Below are 16337 nucleotides of genomic sequence, written 5' to 3' on the forward strand. Positions count from 1 at the left end.
TACAAACCAATTTATTTCCGCACACATTGGCATGTAAATATTTCATAATCACCACCTCAACATTTTTAACCTCTGAGCAGTGGCAGTGGCATGTTGGGATTAAATATGTATTACCCAGCATGCATTGCCTCAACTTTCACGATAAAACTGTCCCCTACACTCAAAACATTGGCAGCCCGCGACAGGCATGGGAATTCCACATTTCTATGCCAGTCTACGCGAAGGTTGACCACGCTTTGAAAGGCTTTGAAACAAATGACATTGAGTAGAAATCGGTCACTAGCCTTACAGTGTGGGCTCTCAGGACCCCTCACCACCAAAGAGCTTGTGAAACAGCACGTACAGGACTCTCACTCACTAAGATCATGAGTCATAATTGATTTGTGGGTCAGATCGCGTGAATTAATGTGTCGTGCACCCTCCTCCACCCGACACAGACAATTGATAAAGTTGAGACTTGAACAAACGTGCCGATGTATTACTGATTCAGCAACACAGGTGTGGTGTTGGAGAACAATCCACATTTCACAATTGTGTGCAGTTGTACCCAGTTTGGTTCAGTTGTACTCCATTGTTAAATGTTGTGTCTCCATGTTCCTGTATACCCCTGACAAAAGTCTCCCTCTATCCTGGTGTCTCCATGTTCCCCCATGTCTCTGTATCTCCGTATCCTCATGTCCCTGTATCCCCATGTCTCCATGTCCCCCCGCGTCTCTGTATATCCGTGTCCCTGTGTCCCCGTGTCCCCATGCCCCCGTGTCCCCGTGCCCCCGTGTCCCCATGCCCCGTGTCCCCGTGTCCCCGTGTCCCCAGAGTGCGCGCAGTAACAACGTGTTGGCGGCAGAGCTGCTGCTGGAGCGCGGGGCGGACGTGAACGCGCAGGACGACGACTCGTGGACGCCGCTGCACGCCGCCGCCGCGTGCGACCACGCGGACGTGCTGCTCCTCCTCCTTCTGGTAGGGCACCTCCGTTCGTTCGTTCGTTTTAAGCCCCCGACCACCATCGTCACCCTCAGTGGAAACCAGAATATCGGGCGTGCTGGTTCGGTTCATCCAGAGCCACGTGGCCATCTCCGGATTTCTATTTCAAATCATAACTCTGACGACGACGATGATGATGATGCTGATGACATTTGGTGAAATGCATGGCTTTAAATTGCACCAAGAAACTTGGAGAGGGGAAAAGTTGTAATGAAGTTGGGGGACAGAAAGGAGAGCACGTTCATTAAGAGAAATACGCAAGTTGATGATATCATTCGTCCTATTGAAGGAGTGCTGGTGATGGTTAATAATAATAACGAACTGGCAAACAAAGAAAGGTACGCGAGTGGATGTCCACTGGGAAAATGGACCGAATAAATCAACGTTTCTATAGGTGCTACGTGGATTGTTGCATTACGGAATCATGAAGGATGGCAGTGGCTTTGGGAACGCTTTATCCAAAAGAGGGTTGATCATGTCTGATGATGATGACGATGGTACATGCTCCACCACCACAGCTCACAATGACTTGTATGCACGTTTATTAGTTCAGTAGTTCTATCAGAGAATGCTCTTCCATGTTTGCTCATGAACAAGGTGTTTCACCAGATGAGAACTAAAGGAATCAGCATGAGTCTCATTCACAGGAGTGACCTGGGGTATGCGTCATGCCAGTATGGGGGCGATGATTTCTGCCTGTGTATAATCCCGATTGAGTCATTTGCGAGCCATTTTAGAACTTGGCAATTTTGGGCCCTGACACCGCCACACAATGGCCTTCTTTTACGAATAACATCAGAGGATATTTAACGTCCACTGTGAAGCAGAGGGCAGCGCATGATGATTATATCACCTGCAGTTATTGACCAGCGCGACCGCTGGAGTTCGAATCATGAACCTCTGCAACAAGTGGCGAACTCGCTGCCGCGGGGCCACGTCGCCGCACTACCATCACCGCAGATTTTAATCTCTCAACAAACTCGTCGTGAACATACACAGAGAGAGAGATAGAGAGAGGGGCCTTTGGAGGGTCTTCGGGATGTGCAAGTAGGCAGATGAGCCGATTGCAGAATCGTGCGAGAGACGACAGCACGGCGAGGCCTTCATCCCACAGTCGATTGACGGTGGTTGCTGCCGCTGACAACGACGAGCGCATTGCCGTGAATGTCTCCGTCGGTGCGGGCCACGTGCAGCGACTGGCCCGTGCGCTGCGGTAACGCCGTCCGTACGCGGGCACTCTTCCCCCCCCTCCTCTCGTGCCGCTGCCCGCAGGCCGGAGCCAACGTGCTCCTGCAGGACGTGGACGGGAATGTCGCACTGGACTACACGCACGAGGGCACCCAGTGCCGCCACCTGCTGCTGCGGCACCTGGAGGAGAACGGTGGGCTCCGCAGGCGACCCACCCACCCACCCGCTACTTACCTCCGCGTCGCTCGGCGCGATTCGAGGACGTGTTGTTGTTGTTGTTGCTTGACCCTCTGTGTCGTCGTCGTCATCATCGTCGCGAACTATATGCGATAATCGCTATAGATCCGTCGTTTTAGTCATGCATTCATTATCGTGTCTCTTGTATCAGCACTACTGTTGCAAACTATGGTTTGACAGTTGTGATATCACAAGTCTAATTTACACTTTGTGTAATTTTAACAACTATAGCTGTGTTTCTCATTTCGATATGATTTTGTCTTATTCGATTTCGCGTACAATTGCGTTTATGTATGCCTGTTTATAATGTAACTTCCTCTGCAATTTTCCACCATCGCCAGCATAGCCTGCCTCTTCATAGTGCATCGGGTTCTTTCAGCTTCAAATGTCTATGCTCTCATCACCAGCCATCATTGCGAGTCTATTGGTCGCTACGATGCACCGAAGTAAATTGAACTTCTTTCGCACCGTGCGCAGAAAACCGTGCTAATCGGTGGTGCTGCGGGGGGGGGAGAGGTTAACAAGCTAAACACAAAAAGTAGATCTACAGAAATTGCTTGTCAGCCTAATGGAAAGGACTGGCCTCCTCGGTGTGGAAATGTGGAATTCCTACCACTGTGGTGAGAGGCCTCGAAGAAAGGCGAGCGACGCGGTGTTGCTCGCTTGAGCGGGGAGACGGCCTGGACCGTGACCCCATCGCGATGGACGTACTGACGAGCGAATTCGCGGAGTTTAATTTCCGAGCGCTTTAATAAACCATGCAATGCGCGCGTGCATCGTTTCGTTTTAATGCAGATTAATGTACATCGGGACCATTCGCGAGCAGCATTAGATTTTAATGTACATAAACATGCCAAACACAAACAGCGTAGCCTGCAGTGCATCATTTGTCCATGGAGGTGCCCCCCCTCGCCCCCCCCCCCCCCCATAACAGCAGCTCCCCCACAACACTCCCCCAGCGCTCGAGAGCCAAACATTGCCTCTTTGTTTGATAGGGCATTCCGCTGGAAGGGAAAACAAACAGCTCTCCCTTTGGTCCTTTTTATTTTCATGGAAACCAACATTGGTATTCCTGGGAGTACTTGGGAAGCAGTGCGAGAGAGTGTGTGTGTGCTAGAGGAGGGCCAGTGGTGATGGTTAGCACACTGCACTCCGACACACAGCGAGCTTTACACCCGGCCACCATCGGGCGACGATTATCTGAACCGGTCAAAGGCCTCCCCCCTAGGTCGACTCAGCCTTAAGTGAGTACTATACCTGGCCTGGTGTGTAAACTCCATCGAGCTACACCGCCCCTCGTGTGCCGCTCCGGCCTTCATCGGTGCTCACTCACAGCACTTCCCCTAAAAATCTATAAAGGCTTTATGAAGGAACTTTCTATTAATGCTTTTGTTTACACAGTAACACGTGTACATTGTTAGCACGAATAAAAAACCCACTCGCCACATGAATTCTCATATTATCATCGCTCTATCATGGACAAAAATATATATAAGAATATGTTGGGCAATTGCCCGTCTAAAGGGCAGCGCACGTAAGTGCATATTATAGTGTTGTGTGTGAGCGAGTGAGTGAGATAGTGAGCGAGTATTCCATCAGAGTAGCCAGCCATTGTCCAGCATGTCGGCCCACTATATTGTTCTGTTGTAAAGCAGTGTTAATGATGCACGCAGGCACGTTTGTGTGAGTGCTTTCTGAGCTGTGCCCAGGGATTCATTTCAGCCGGGTTCTGTGCGGGTCAGCGACCTGTAAAATATATTTGCACCCAACACACCACATCCAGTATAATGTACCTGTGGCTATTGCAGTGGCCACTATTTTCATGCCAGCCACTCCGGTCTACCAGCGACCGGGAAAATATTCAGTGAGTAATTAATCCCTGGCCGTGCCTTCTGCACCCACTGCCAACAGCAGGCCCCGTAATTTATTTCCGTCTCTTTGTGAGCAGCGCAGCCACTGAATTATTTCCCCGAGCAAAGATTTACATTCTGGAAATTTACAAAGGTTAATGGGTTTCAGTATGTGCGTGGCAGTTAATAGAGTTCATATCAATGACTGCACGGCATGTCACTGTAAGCAATAAACCCTCCGCACATTTACGCTTTTTCTTTACATCGGTGGGGAGGTCCTTGCGTGGAGACCAAACTGCCACTCCCCTTCGGAGCAAAGTCGTCTCTGTCTGACCGCTCCGGTGGAGATTTAGGGTTATTTGTTACCATTCCCGAGGGGTTGTGGCCTCAAAATCTAGGGTTGCCCTCACACCTGCTCCCCCATAAATGGAATTCTCTGGAAATGGCCCCTCTTCCGTACAATGCCATTTAAAGGCTTCTCTTCATAGATTAGCACCGAGTGTTGTTCGGCACGATGTCGAATGTTCCGCTCCACGCGCTGGGAGCTTCTTGAGGAACTGAATTCCTCAAGGAACTGAGCTCCCGAAAAAACTGCTAGGTACCTGGAGCTGAACGCATGGCTGTCAACCCATACGGTTAACCCGTATTCTTGTCCAGGGAAATTGAGTTTTCAGGTCCATACGGCGTACATCCGTTTCAATACGGGAAAATGTCTATTTGGTTGTGTTTCTCCCTTGTGATGGGACTTTGTAGGATGAACGTTGAGATTTATAAGGGCACGGGGTGACCAATACGGTCTGAATTGGTCTGTAGTAAGGTAGGCACTGATAAGGGGTTGACAGGAATGTAAACGTCGGACATCGTTTCTGAACAGCATGCTGTTACGACCCGAAAACACAACTCAATAACCAGACAATGCAACCCACGTGAAACTACGAGGTAGCAGCAGCATCACTTCATTCATTGTTTATCTCAGCTTGTTAATATTTCATATGGGGAAATTAAGAATTTCCCATTAGAGTCCGGTCAATATTTTAAGTGTAAATGTTTAATATTTTGCATGATTAAGCGAGCAGTGATGGTGGGTTTTTCCCCACCCACGCTCTCGCTGCTGCTCAAAGAAGAATAGTGCAGCAAGGATCTGACCTGTCCGCTGACCCACCGGGGGCGGCGGTTCACAACCGTAAAGGGCACCGATCACAACAAATATTGATGAACTTATTGGCTTAAATGACTGCCAGTCTGCGATTCTCTCCTCGTGCCCGTTGTAATGCTGCCAACTCCACACCCCCCAAAGTTTCTGTTCAGATCAGGGCCCAAGACTGTCTGTCGTCTAGTCTTCTACATGTGACTGGCCTGTCTAAAATGAAACATTTATATTATGTATGTTGAACTTCTTTCGCACGTATGTAGCCAACCGTGCTAATCGGAGATGCAATTATTGTTCCGCTTGTTTAACCAAAGAATATAGCTCCTATGTTCCATAGTTTAACTTTAATTGTGCAATGTCCTAACTTTGTTGTGTTATTTGTTTTGAATTTAATTATCGGGCTCTCATCTCCTAGGTCATGCAGAGGTCTTGGGGGCCTTCGGGCCTAATTAAAAATTAGGCTTCATAAGTAAGAATTAGTAAAATCTAAACTTCTACTCTGAGTAAGAAATGAATACACAATAACATGAAGGAATAGTTTAATTAATTACATAAACAACGTATTAACCATTCATAATACTATAACATATCACAAATTCAGGTAGACAGAGTAACAGACAAACTCACACTTGCTCAATTATAGTATTTCTGATGATGATTGCGATCACCATCGTTACGATGACTGTTAATGCCTTGCGATACGTTTGTCTTCGTGAAATTACAATGCTTAATTATTAACGCAGTGCAGAATTACATTTCATACTGTCGTCTATGGACCGCATTCTTATTTCATATTCCTCGTGCGTAAACCAATTCCTATGCACTGGGTTCACAGTTTCATTCTTTCTGTTTTTTTTATTGTGCGACAGCTTTGCAAATGCATTCCGGGGGAGCAATGCCTTCTCATCGTCGCTGCTCCCATGTCACTCAGCTCACGGCTCGGAACAATCGCCGAATGGGGGAAACTCGCCCCGATGTCGGAGTCGATTCGTACCCCGCATAGCGAACCGATCCCTCTCACTGGCGAATCGCTCTCTTCTTCTCGCATGTCATACTCTCTCTCTCTCTCTGCATTCTTACTCCCGGGGGAACGGTGGCCGGCGATTTAATTACAAACACCGACCCGCGCTGCCGTGGAGAGCGAGAGCGAGAGATGTGGTGGAGCCCGCACTGATTGTGGCTTGTGGTCCAGAACGTCGCTGTCCAAGCCAAAGGCTTTTTCTCTGTAAAATAAACTCGTTCATCCGCGCGATCTGCATTAAAAAAATGCACGCCCGGTCATCAATCAACATCCGACAGTGTAACATTTTCTTTCCCACTGAAGGGGGCTCGTGGTGGGGGGCTGGGGGCTATATTTATTTTTTATTCTTCACCCCCCAGGGCTGACGCTCCCGAGGTGCTGACTCGGCTCAGCACCCTGACATTAACCTCCTTAGCCAGCCCATGTCGCTCCTGTGCCCCCACTGCTTGATGGGACAACAGCAGGGGTCTCAATCAAGGATGCACAACGCTGTAGGGCTGGTGACTGTTTACTTTAAATTCATTTGCGTCTCCCTTCTCCTCCGCACCCGGCTCAGGAGTGGACGTGGGAGCCCTCAGGCAGCTCAGGAATCAGAGGCCCCTGTCCATGCTGGCTGACGTCACAAAGCTCGTCGCCTCGGGCAGCTGTGTCAACCTCCCCAACGAAGAGGGGGTCACGCTGGTGAGTGACGCTTCCTCCGCCCACACGGACACGAGGCCTCTCTCCACACGCACACACACCAGCACACGCCATACAAACACACCAGCAACACCTACACAAGACAAAGATCCCCCGTATAGTATTTTGCAAGGGATACGCGGATTATAAAGCAAATGCTATATTTACTACTGTATATATGTATAAAGGCAAAGATCCCCCGTATAGCTTTAAAAGACTGTTCGGGCAAGTGCTGTTAGCGAGCACCTGTGAAGGGCGACGTGGCGCATGAGGGGGTGGGTGGCCAACACCACGCCCGGCCGCCTTTGTCTTTCTCGTGGCGACGTTTACACACCGCTCTAGGTAATAATTTGAGGCTGAGTCGACCTAGGGGAGGCCCAGGACCGGTTCATATAATGGTTACTGGTGTTGGTGGCCGTGAGCTGGAATCGAACTCAGGTCATCTGGATCGTAGCGCAGGGGACGAACCACTACGCCACCGCTCCTCTACCAGCACTCTCCATACGTACACGGTCCCCATACACACACCAACACTCTCCGCACACACACACACACACATCGGGGTCTCTGTAAAGGTCAGCACTGCCTTGCTCACCAGATTAAAAATTTCGTCTGGGTTTTGACGTGTCGCTCGTGTCGTTTCCTGTCTCCCGTCTCCTCCGCACCGGTCTGTTCTCGTTTGCATACGATCTGCACACATTATAAATGATCGATTATTACGCACGCAGCCACAATCCAATGCGTGCAACCGTAACATTCTGTTTAAATTGATGGATCGACGTGTCGTTAAGATGCTTAAACTGCGTAGAGCCTCTCTTCTTCTCCGCGAATCCCCCTGCCAATACCACACACACACACGTGTCAAGTCTGCACACACGTGTTTACATGTGGCCATTTCTCCTGCCCACATGCCCTCCCCCCACCCCCGCAAACGCCCATTATCTCTCTGTACACTTCCTACACCACTGCCGCAAACAGCCTTTGTCGGCAACATACCAGAACGCCCGTAGGGGAATATGTGTACACAGCAAATTTCACACTCGCAACAGCTGCGATTGTGATGTTTACACGCAAACACACCCAGGCCCTGCGCGTTCTCCTGGATGTGTTTGTGCTTGGACCGTCACCTTGATGGGGATTCACCTGCGCTGGCTGATCGCTTCCCATCGCGTTCACGCCCCCTCTGTCACTGCTGGTCGTGTCGTAGTCGTGGCCAGGGGCTTTTACGTTCCAATTCCTCGCGACCATGCTGTTCTCTTGCTGCAATGTACTTGGTGCAATTGGCACTTTTTGCTCATGTGCCAAATTCGTTTGAGTGGCTAAGTGGGTAGCGGAGGGTTATAGCGTAAAAAAACGACGTTTACATACCTACACGATCGAATCAAAATTAAACGAATTGTAAAATCGGATTGGTCGTGACAGGCTACATATAAAATGAACGAGTGCACACAAGATTATTTACTCGTAATACTAATGTACATATACGCTTTACTGTTAACTTTAAGTCGATCGGCTCATAACCTCCTGTTGACGGATATCGGTTGGTGGTGGAGGTGGGGGGGGGTCGCCATCATACGCCCTGAAAATCTGTCAAATCGTGGGGAGACGTACCTCCCCTGCCCTCCCCCGTAGCACCGTCCGTGCGCCGTGACGTTAACGGCGAGAATAGATTTCCCAACCATTCACATTCCCTTCCATCTGCTGGCAAGATTCGATGAGTTTGGAGTGAAAGCTCAGATCGCGTTTGGATTCGCACTGCCAACTTCGCGATGCAAGCGTACATACATCGTCGCCCACTCTGTGGCCTAATTACGTTGGAACTATTTTTTGTGAAATCGATACGCCCCTCTGAGCCTTAGATAATGCGATTACTGGCAGTAGAGGGTGACACGCGTGCCCATGTAATTATGGAATGATTAATACATGATGACTAACATAACAGCAGCGATGTCGGTCTCAAGGTGGGAGGGGGAAGGGAGCACGGGCTCATCATGACCAGCCTGCCAATTCTGTCCGACAGGTGTTGGCCAATTCAGGTGTCCGGTGGTTGCCAGTCATTGGGGCCCTGTGCGGTCGGTCCCCGCTCGAAAGCAGAACACCTTAACAACGCTTGCCTGTTCATTATAACGATAAACAAACTGCACACCACCGCCGCCACCTCCGTCTACTCTGTCCCTGCCATGGTTGATGTTCCTGTGAATCTCACTCATTGATTCCTCACCCATGCTGACGACTCAGTCTGCCAGACTGACTCTTTAGTCTCACCCCCACTGGGTGAACCACAACGCAACACTCCTGCTTCTCCCCTCGTGCTGCTCAACAACTCCTATAATGGATTATCTTCCCAAGATCTCACAAGAACTTTGGTTCAATAATTGAAGAAATCATTTCACTCGTGTCTATTACGACTTTAATTGGCGCCGTGTCATTTTGGCCGCTTGCCATTTTGGGACCTTTGGGGCTATGCCTTTCACTCGAGATTAAAATATATATACAGTACGCGAGATATCTCTCACCGCCACAGGCTTCCGTGCCCCACCAATATATCTTTCCTTTGCCAGCGTCTAAAGGCCGAATGTGCAGAGGATGTGCATTCTAGTCACGCACACCTGATTTACCTGACAGGTGCAATTTATAGAGCCTGAGAAGGCGGCTCTTTAAAATAGTCCGTAAATCTGCCCATCTCAGTTGCCGAACAACGGCACGTGACCCAGTAGGTAGCTCTAGATTTGAAGCTTTCGTGACTGCAAGGATTCATACTCTTAGGTTTTAATCGGTAAAGCTACGTAGGTAAAAATAAATGTTAAAATCCAAGTTTGCGAGCTTGGAACTCAGTCCTGGACTTTACGAGAAGCGAGTACGGTGTCTGCAGACCTGATGCCAGGTGTTTGACCTCTTGCACCCTTTGTACCAAGCGTGCTGTTTAATTTGGGGATTGTCGGAATCGGCTGGCAGGGCGGAAGTGGCATCGCAAGCATTACTCTTGGTGTATTTCACCTCATTTAGCCTAAAACTAGGGACACTCTTTAGCGATGAGACACTGAAAGGCCCTTCTTGAAGTCCCTGACACCAATGCTGGGCTTGACCGGCTTGCCACAATCCTTTTGAAAAAAATATTTCTGTCGTTATTTTCTCTTCAAAGTGAGCCAATCTCATTCCCCAAAGTTCAGCACTTGTCCCTTCAAACCAATCCGCTTCAACGCCCCCGTCTGTACAGCGCGACGCTTTGTGCCGACTAAATTATTTTTCATTCAATTTCCAATTTTTCCTTGAAAAAAAATGATACTGTTTAGGAAACATCCATTTTTTTTTTTACACTTCAATCTACCGCTGTTTAAGTAATATATATCAGTATATATATACCAAGCAGAGAGAAACACAGGTTTCCACATTCTAACCATGTTACAGGTATAACACATTGACAATGAATTAGCATTTCAAGCAGTGGCCCATGTTCAGAGATACGACTGCTGTGACAAAGGGGCATTGTACATCACCGTGCCTGCAGTCCCTTCATGTATTACTTTGATTTTTACTGAACGTAAATTTATTGATTGTATCTCTGTTACCTCGAACGTTTCTCTGGGTTCACTGGTTTCCTCACAATCGCAAAAAATAACTCGGCAAAGAAAGTGACCAAGCCCCAAGTGGGATAATTGCGAACATACATTGTGCCTTGCGAAGTGTCAGTGTGGGAAAAGGCCATTGTATTGAGTCTCCTTCTTTGTATGGCTGATGGAGGTGTAGAGCAACAACTATCATTTTACTTTGAGGTGAGGTGATCGAGCCATATCAATGTGTCGCTGTGATGATGGCTCCAGCGTGTTTGTGAATCGGGCTTTGAGGCAACCTTCTACGTTCCATGGTTCTGTTCTTGGTGACCACAATGGCACACCGGACAGTTTTTATCTTTCCATTCTTGCATCAAGTATCCGCATGTTTTGCCATGGTTCGTTTGTGGAAGTGGTTTAGCGTGGCCCATGAGCTCTGTGGAAGATGGAAGCCAGGGATATTCCTTGCCGGGTCTTTCACGAGGTCTTCGTAACTTCTTGTGACCTCCATTTGGCTTTCAACGCATCATCAGGGTCGAAGTGGCATTGCTGAAGGTTAAGGGCCTGGATCCAAAAGGGCTTGCGTGACTTCAAGTGGGGGTGGTGGTGTGGGGCGTTATTGAGATTCCGGTTGGTGAGGAGACGCACGGTTTTCCACGATTCTCTGGACTTCCTGGAGGGTTTGCGGTCTTGCGGCGAATGGATGGCATTGTGTGACAAAGGCCAAGCGAAGAGATTTGTGCCAGTGGTCATAACGGGTCAACTTCAGGGTAGTTGCTTGACGTGACGTTGCGTTTAAAGACGCATCTAGAGGTGGGGTTCACATGTGGCATGGCCGAACATTAAAGTGCCTGAGCCAGCGGTGGAAATTCCACATTGTCATGGAAAGGCACCAGTCACTCCCTAAGAGACTACCGCTGTTGTATTCTCACAAAGTGGTTGCTTATTTAATTGACCGAACAGTTGATGGGCTGAGTAAATTTAATTTATGATCGCAATCGAAGCCAAGTGCTACGCGCAAAGTGTGCCGACACGTGCAATAAAGAGAATGGCATTGGAGGCGTGCGAGTGTTACTTGATGGTCACTCCGCAGTGACACACACACACAGGGGATTCACACGCGTTATTTACAGAGCAGGTAAGACTCTGCTGAGACCGAACGACTCTTTTACGAGAGATACGCAGATTTCAAAGCGAATGCTATAACATATACTCTATATAAGACAAAGATCCCCTATATAGCCTTAACAGACTGTTCTGGCAAGTGCTGTTGACGAACACCTATGAAGGCACACGAGGGGGTGGGTGGCCAGCGCCACTCCCGGTCACGTTTGTCTCCCTTGTGGCGATGTTTACACACCACACCGGGTACTCATTTGAGGCTAAGTCGGGGAGGCCCAGGACCGGCTCAGATAATCGTCACTGGTGTTGGCTGTGAGCAGAAATCGAACGCGGGTTCTTGGGGTTCATAGCGCAGCGTAGCGCTTACCACGACACTTCTAATGTAAATAGACAGGAATGTAACAAAACATGTCAAATCCGGCATCACGCGCAGTGACAGAGTATATTGGAAACGTTAAGTAACAACTACAATTGGTCAATAGAAGGATGAGTTAAACGTTGAGTGAGATTAGACTATGAAATTGGATGTGACTTAATGGTTTAAACATCATTGAATTCTTAGACTACGCTGTTTTGAGTTTGTTTCCTTTCCGCTGTTGTTTACATTCACCAACTCGTGCTCCCCGGCACTGAAAACGAGAATCAGGCCAAAATGCGTCGACATTTAGGAAACTCGGCATTTTCCAACGAGGGGGCCATGGACCACGGTCAAGATGGACCACGGAGTGGAAGCCGAGAGACAGAACGCATCCCAGAGGATGCCAGCTGGATGCTTGGCATCGTAGGATCGTGAGACGAGGTGGGAAGGCCCTCACCCAGCAGTTGATTGACCGAGGCTGTGGTGATGATATTTCGATAATCACCATCATTATCACCGGCCATGATCTTATCCACCAATTTACAAGATACAATTGTTACGTACGCTGCAACTATGCGCCGTTACGTCTCTGGCTATACGGTAATGTGGGGTTTATTATACGCGAACGTCCGTGATGGCATTTTCGTTTTTGATGACGCGCTTTTTAAGTGAATTCACGTGTATCCTGTTTGCTGTGGCTAAGTTGAGCACGTTCCCTTCACCCTGCGCTGGACTCTCACCGCCGTCACTCCCGACGCTCGAGGCCTCGATGGTGGGCTCATTGACCCCTGCAGCAGAGTCAGCGCCTCGCAAACTCTCTCTCTTCTTATTCTCTCTCTCTCTTCCTCCCTCCGTCTCTGTGTCCGCCGCGGAAGCTGCACATCGCGTGCGCCAATGGCTACGTGGACGTGGCGAGCCTGCTGCTGGAGAAGGGCGCCAACGTGAACTGCCTGGACGGGACCTTCTGGACGCCGCTTCACCTGGCGGCCAAGTACGGCCAGGTGGGTGGGTGGGCGGGTTGGTGGGTGGGTGGGCAGGTGGGTGGGTGGGTGGGTGGGCAGGTGAGTGGGCTGGTGGGCAGGTGGGCGGGTTGGTGGGTGGGTGGGTGGGCAGGTGGGTGAGTGGGTGGGCAGGTGGGTGGGTGGGTGGGTGGGCGGGTGGGTGGGCAGGTGAGTGGGTGGGTGGTTGGGTGGGCGGGCGGGCGGCTCGGAGCACAGCGGGCGTGGGCGGCCTCCGCCAACGGGCCTCCGCTATGGCACTCGCGAGGCGCTTTGATGTGATCATTGTTGTTGTTGTTTGTAAACACAAGGCGCAAAAGGCCCAGAATGCCAAGGGTGGGCTAGCAACAAATATAACTCGTCTAGTTTTAACGGATTTTTTTTTTTATCAGAGGTTAAGAGGGCTTCGGAAAATATAAATAATGATAGATTCATAACTCATTTATTGAGAACGGCTTTACGTGTTTAGTTTGTTGTCCTTCCCCCGCACCTCCGATTAGCACGGTTGGCTACGTACGGTGCAAAAGAAGCTCAACGTACGACGACGAGGGCGAATTAAACGAGAGGCACTGCTATTGTAATTCATGAATTGCTCTTTCAAAGGGTCTCAAGGGGGTGTTGGGGCTGTCATTGTTTAGTCGCTTTGAAAGCTCACTCGGAGCACAGTCGCACTGCAAGATGCGGGTTTGTCCTCTCCGTCACCGATGGGCGATTCCCGGCTCGCCAGCAGTGCGACAATGGCATTGCCATTCGTGGCGTTCTTCCTGACTCAACCCGGCTCGATGTAAATTGTCAGCTGCTACAAACTGCAGCCACTCGGTTGATCGACTCTGCGGAATAAGGGAACAAATGAGCACTTCCCGCCAGACATGGCAACATCTGGATACCGACGTTTTGAAGGTGAAGCCGTGAATTTGCGCCCGATTATTTCAGAGCCCACAACCCACCTCCCACCCCCCCAAGCATCCTAGGCCCGGCCACTGTAATCCATCGCGGCCAGCCCCCCCCCCCCCCCCCGTGAACCCATCTGCCTTCCAAGCATTGAAATAAGTTTCGTGAAATTAGCGTCGTCATTATGAAGCCCCCTTTTCCATTGCAACGTTGGTCATGCCCTTCTGTGTCTGTGTTAAGGTGAGTCGTGAAAGCGTGCCTCGATCCTATTGCATTTAAAGAAATGAGCACGTTTTTTTTATTTAGGGGACGTGTGGTTTTGATGCTTAGAGGCTGATGATTAATTATTGAGCGAGGTATGATCCATTGGCTTCCGGCAATGCATCATGTTTTGGAGTGGCCCTTTTGATGAGAGGCGCAATCCTGATGTGATTATCATTATCGCTGTTGGACCCGCGGTCTTCCATTCTATCTCTCAGACGTGCATCGTAAAGCTGCTGCTGAAGCACAGCGCAGACCCTAACGTCATCAACTGCAACGGAGAGAAGCCTTCAGGTGACGACCACACAGACACACAGAGAATCAGAATCTTTATTTAGACTGGAGAAATCCGATTAGCTACAAAGCTCTTTTTTTCACATACAAAAACACGATCGTAGTGCACAGCATAAGAAAGGTAAAGAAATCACTTCAAAATATATAGAAACAAACTAAACAATGTTTATAGTATCATGTAAAGCCCACTGAGCTATTCGCTTCTTTTTCAGAAGCGACCTGGCCGCAGATGATAGATCAACGAAGTGGCTCATCATCGTGTGGAAATGTAAAGCAGTAAAATAATCTAAATCTGAACGCATGTTGACTACGTACGGTGACGAAATAAGTCCAACACATCATTAGACCTCCTTTGCCTTTGATGCCTTTCGGCGTCCTCTAGTCTAGCACCAATTGAGACGAGGCTCAAAAGAAAGCCGTCTCTGGTGTGGACCAATCAGTTTCAAGGACAATGCATATATTATCAGAGTGTGTTTTTTGTTTGCATTTTGACCACAAGTATTGTGATTAATGCACACGTGAATCCTTGTAAAAAGGTTTCAACTTTGTTGCCAGAAAAAAGGGGAAAAACCCTATCATTATTATTATAAGTCCAACACGCATACACGAGATAGAGACCCATACACTTGGGAGGCACACAGAGATCGCGTGGAACAGTCGCAGCCTGGATGCCCAGGTGCCACCGCAGGTACCGCGGGCGACGTGGCCGGCCGAGCGAGGGTCACCCGCCGCTCCCCGACGGTCGCTTTAAAAGCCGCCGGGTGCTCGCGAAGGCGTCCGTCGGTGCTGATCCGGCACTTGCCAGGTGTTGACCCCCGGGGGTGGATGGGGTGTGGGGGGTACGGGCTTGCCGCACGCAGAGGTGTCCGACTCGGACACCATCGAGGAGCTGCTGCTGGAGGCGGAGGCGGAGAGCGGCGAGCGGCAGCGCTACCGCCCGCTGGCGGTCGCCGGAGCCGACACCGCCGGGAGGGCCCCCCCGGACGTCGCCACGGACGACGCCGCGCTGCTCCGCAAGCTGTACGTGGCACGCGCGGCCACTTGGCGTGCAACTGCTCCCCCATCTCCCCTCTCCCCCCCACGTTGCGGTATCCTCACTTGCATTTATTAACCCCCCGCTTTGCCCAAGAAGGGCTCACAAGCGATGTCATCACATCTACGCCTCTATCTAAGGAACCAAACAGGAGGACTTCTCCACAAATCTGGCTGTCACCTGATGAAGCTGGTTGTAATTACTGGTGAAACGTCGTACTCAGATTGTAAATGTTGTGGCTTGGCTCTCCAACACACCGGTGTGCTGTAGTAGTGACGAATTGGCATGTTCTGTTTACGTGACAACCCTTACTAATTGGCTGTGTCGAGTGGTGGTGGGTTTAACGACACATTTATATATTTAGGCGATCTTACCCAAAAGAAACCTCTTATGGATGATTTTAGTTGCCAAAGCCTGCGTGTTAAAATATCCTAACTAGCTGGTAACTGCATGCGTGACGATATTTGTTTGTGTTCGCTGGTTACTCTTGGAAACCACATTGTTTATGACCAATGTGTTTATAAAGGTATTTTATATCGCTCTACGTTACCATATAGATTTCAATGTTATCAGAGTTATTTTATTTTTGTTAGATTCATACATTATTAAATTATTCACCGATGAATCTCACGTATGATATAACTTCACACATTTATCAACCACCTTTCGCACCTCCGACCGCTTGTGTTGCGATCGAAACGTCGTGATTCGTTATAACATTGTT

General features: G+C 49.4%; 1 protein-coding gene across 1 annotated transcript in view; it reads left to right on the forward strand.

Annotated features, from left to right (window-relative positions):
• LOC133357201 (unconventional myosin-XVI-like) overlaps positions 1 to 16337 on the forward strand; it is a 170747-nt gene that overhangs the window by 20917 nt on the left and 133493 nt on the right. Inside the window, 6 exon segments of the mRNA XM_061575030.1 lie at positions 814 to 957; positions 2254 to 2362; positions 6984 to 7108; positions 13012 to 13137; positions 14505 to 14580; positions 15441 to 15600. Of these exon segments, the coding sequence (XP_061431014.1) occupies positions 814 to 957; positions 2254 to 2362; positions 6984 to 7108; positions 13012 to 13137; positions 14505 to 14580; positions 15441 to 15600 (740 nt within the window).

Source organism: Lethenteron reissneri, chromosome 57, assembly GCF_015708825.2.
Source record: "Lethenteron reissneri isolate LAM-NWPU_2019-01 chromosome 57, ASM1570882v1, whole genome shotgun sequence".
Lineage (NCBI taxonomy): Eukaryota > Metazoa > Chordata > Hyperoartia > Petromyzontiformes > Petromyzontidae > Lethenteron > Lethenteron reissneri.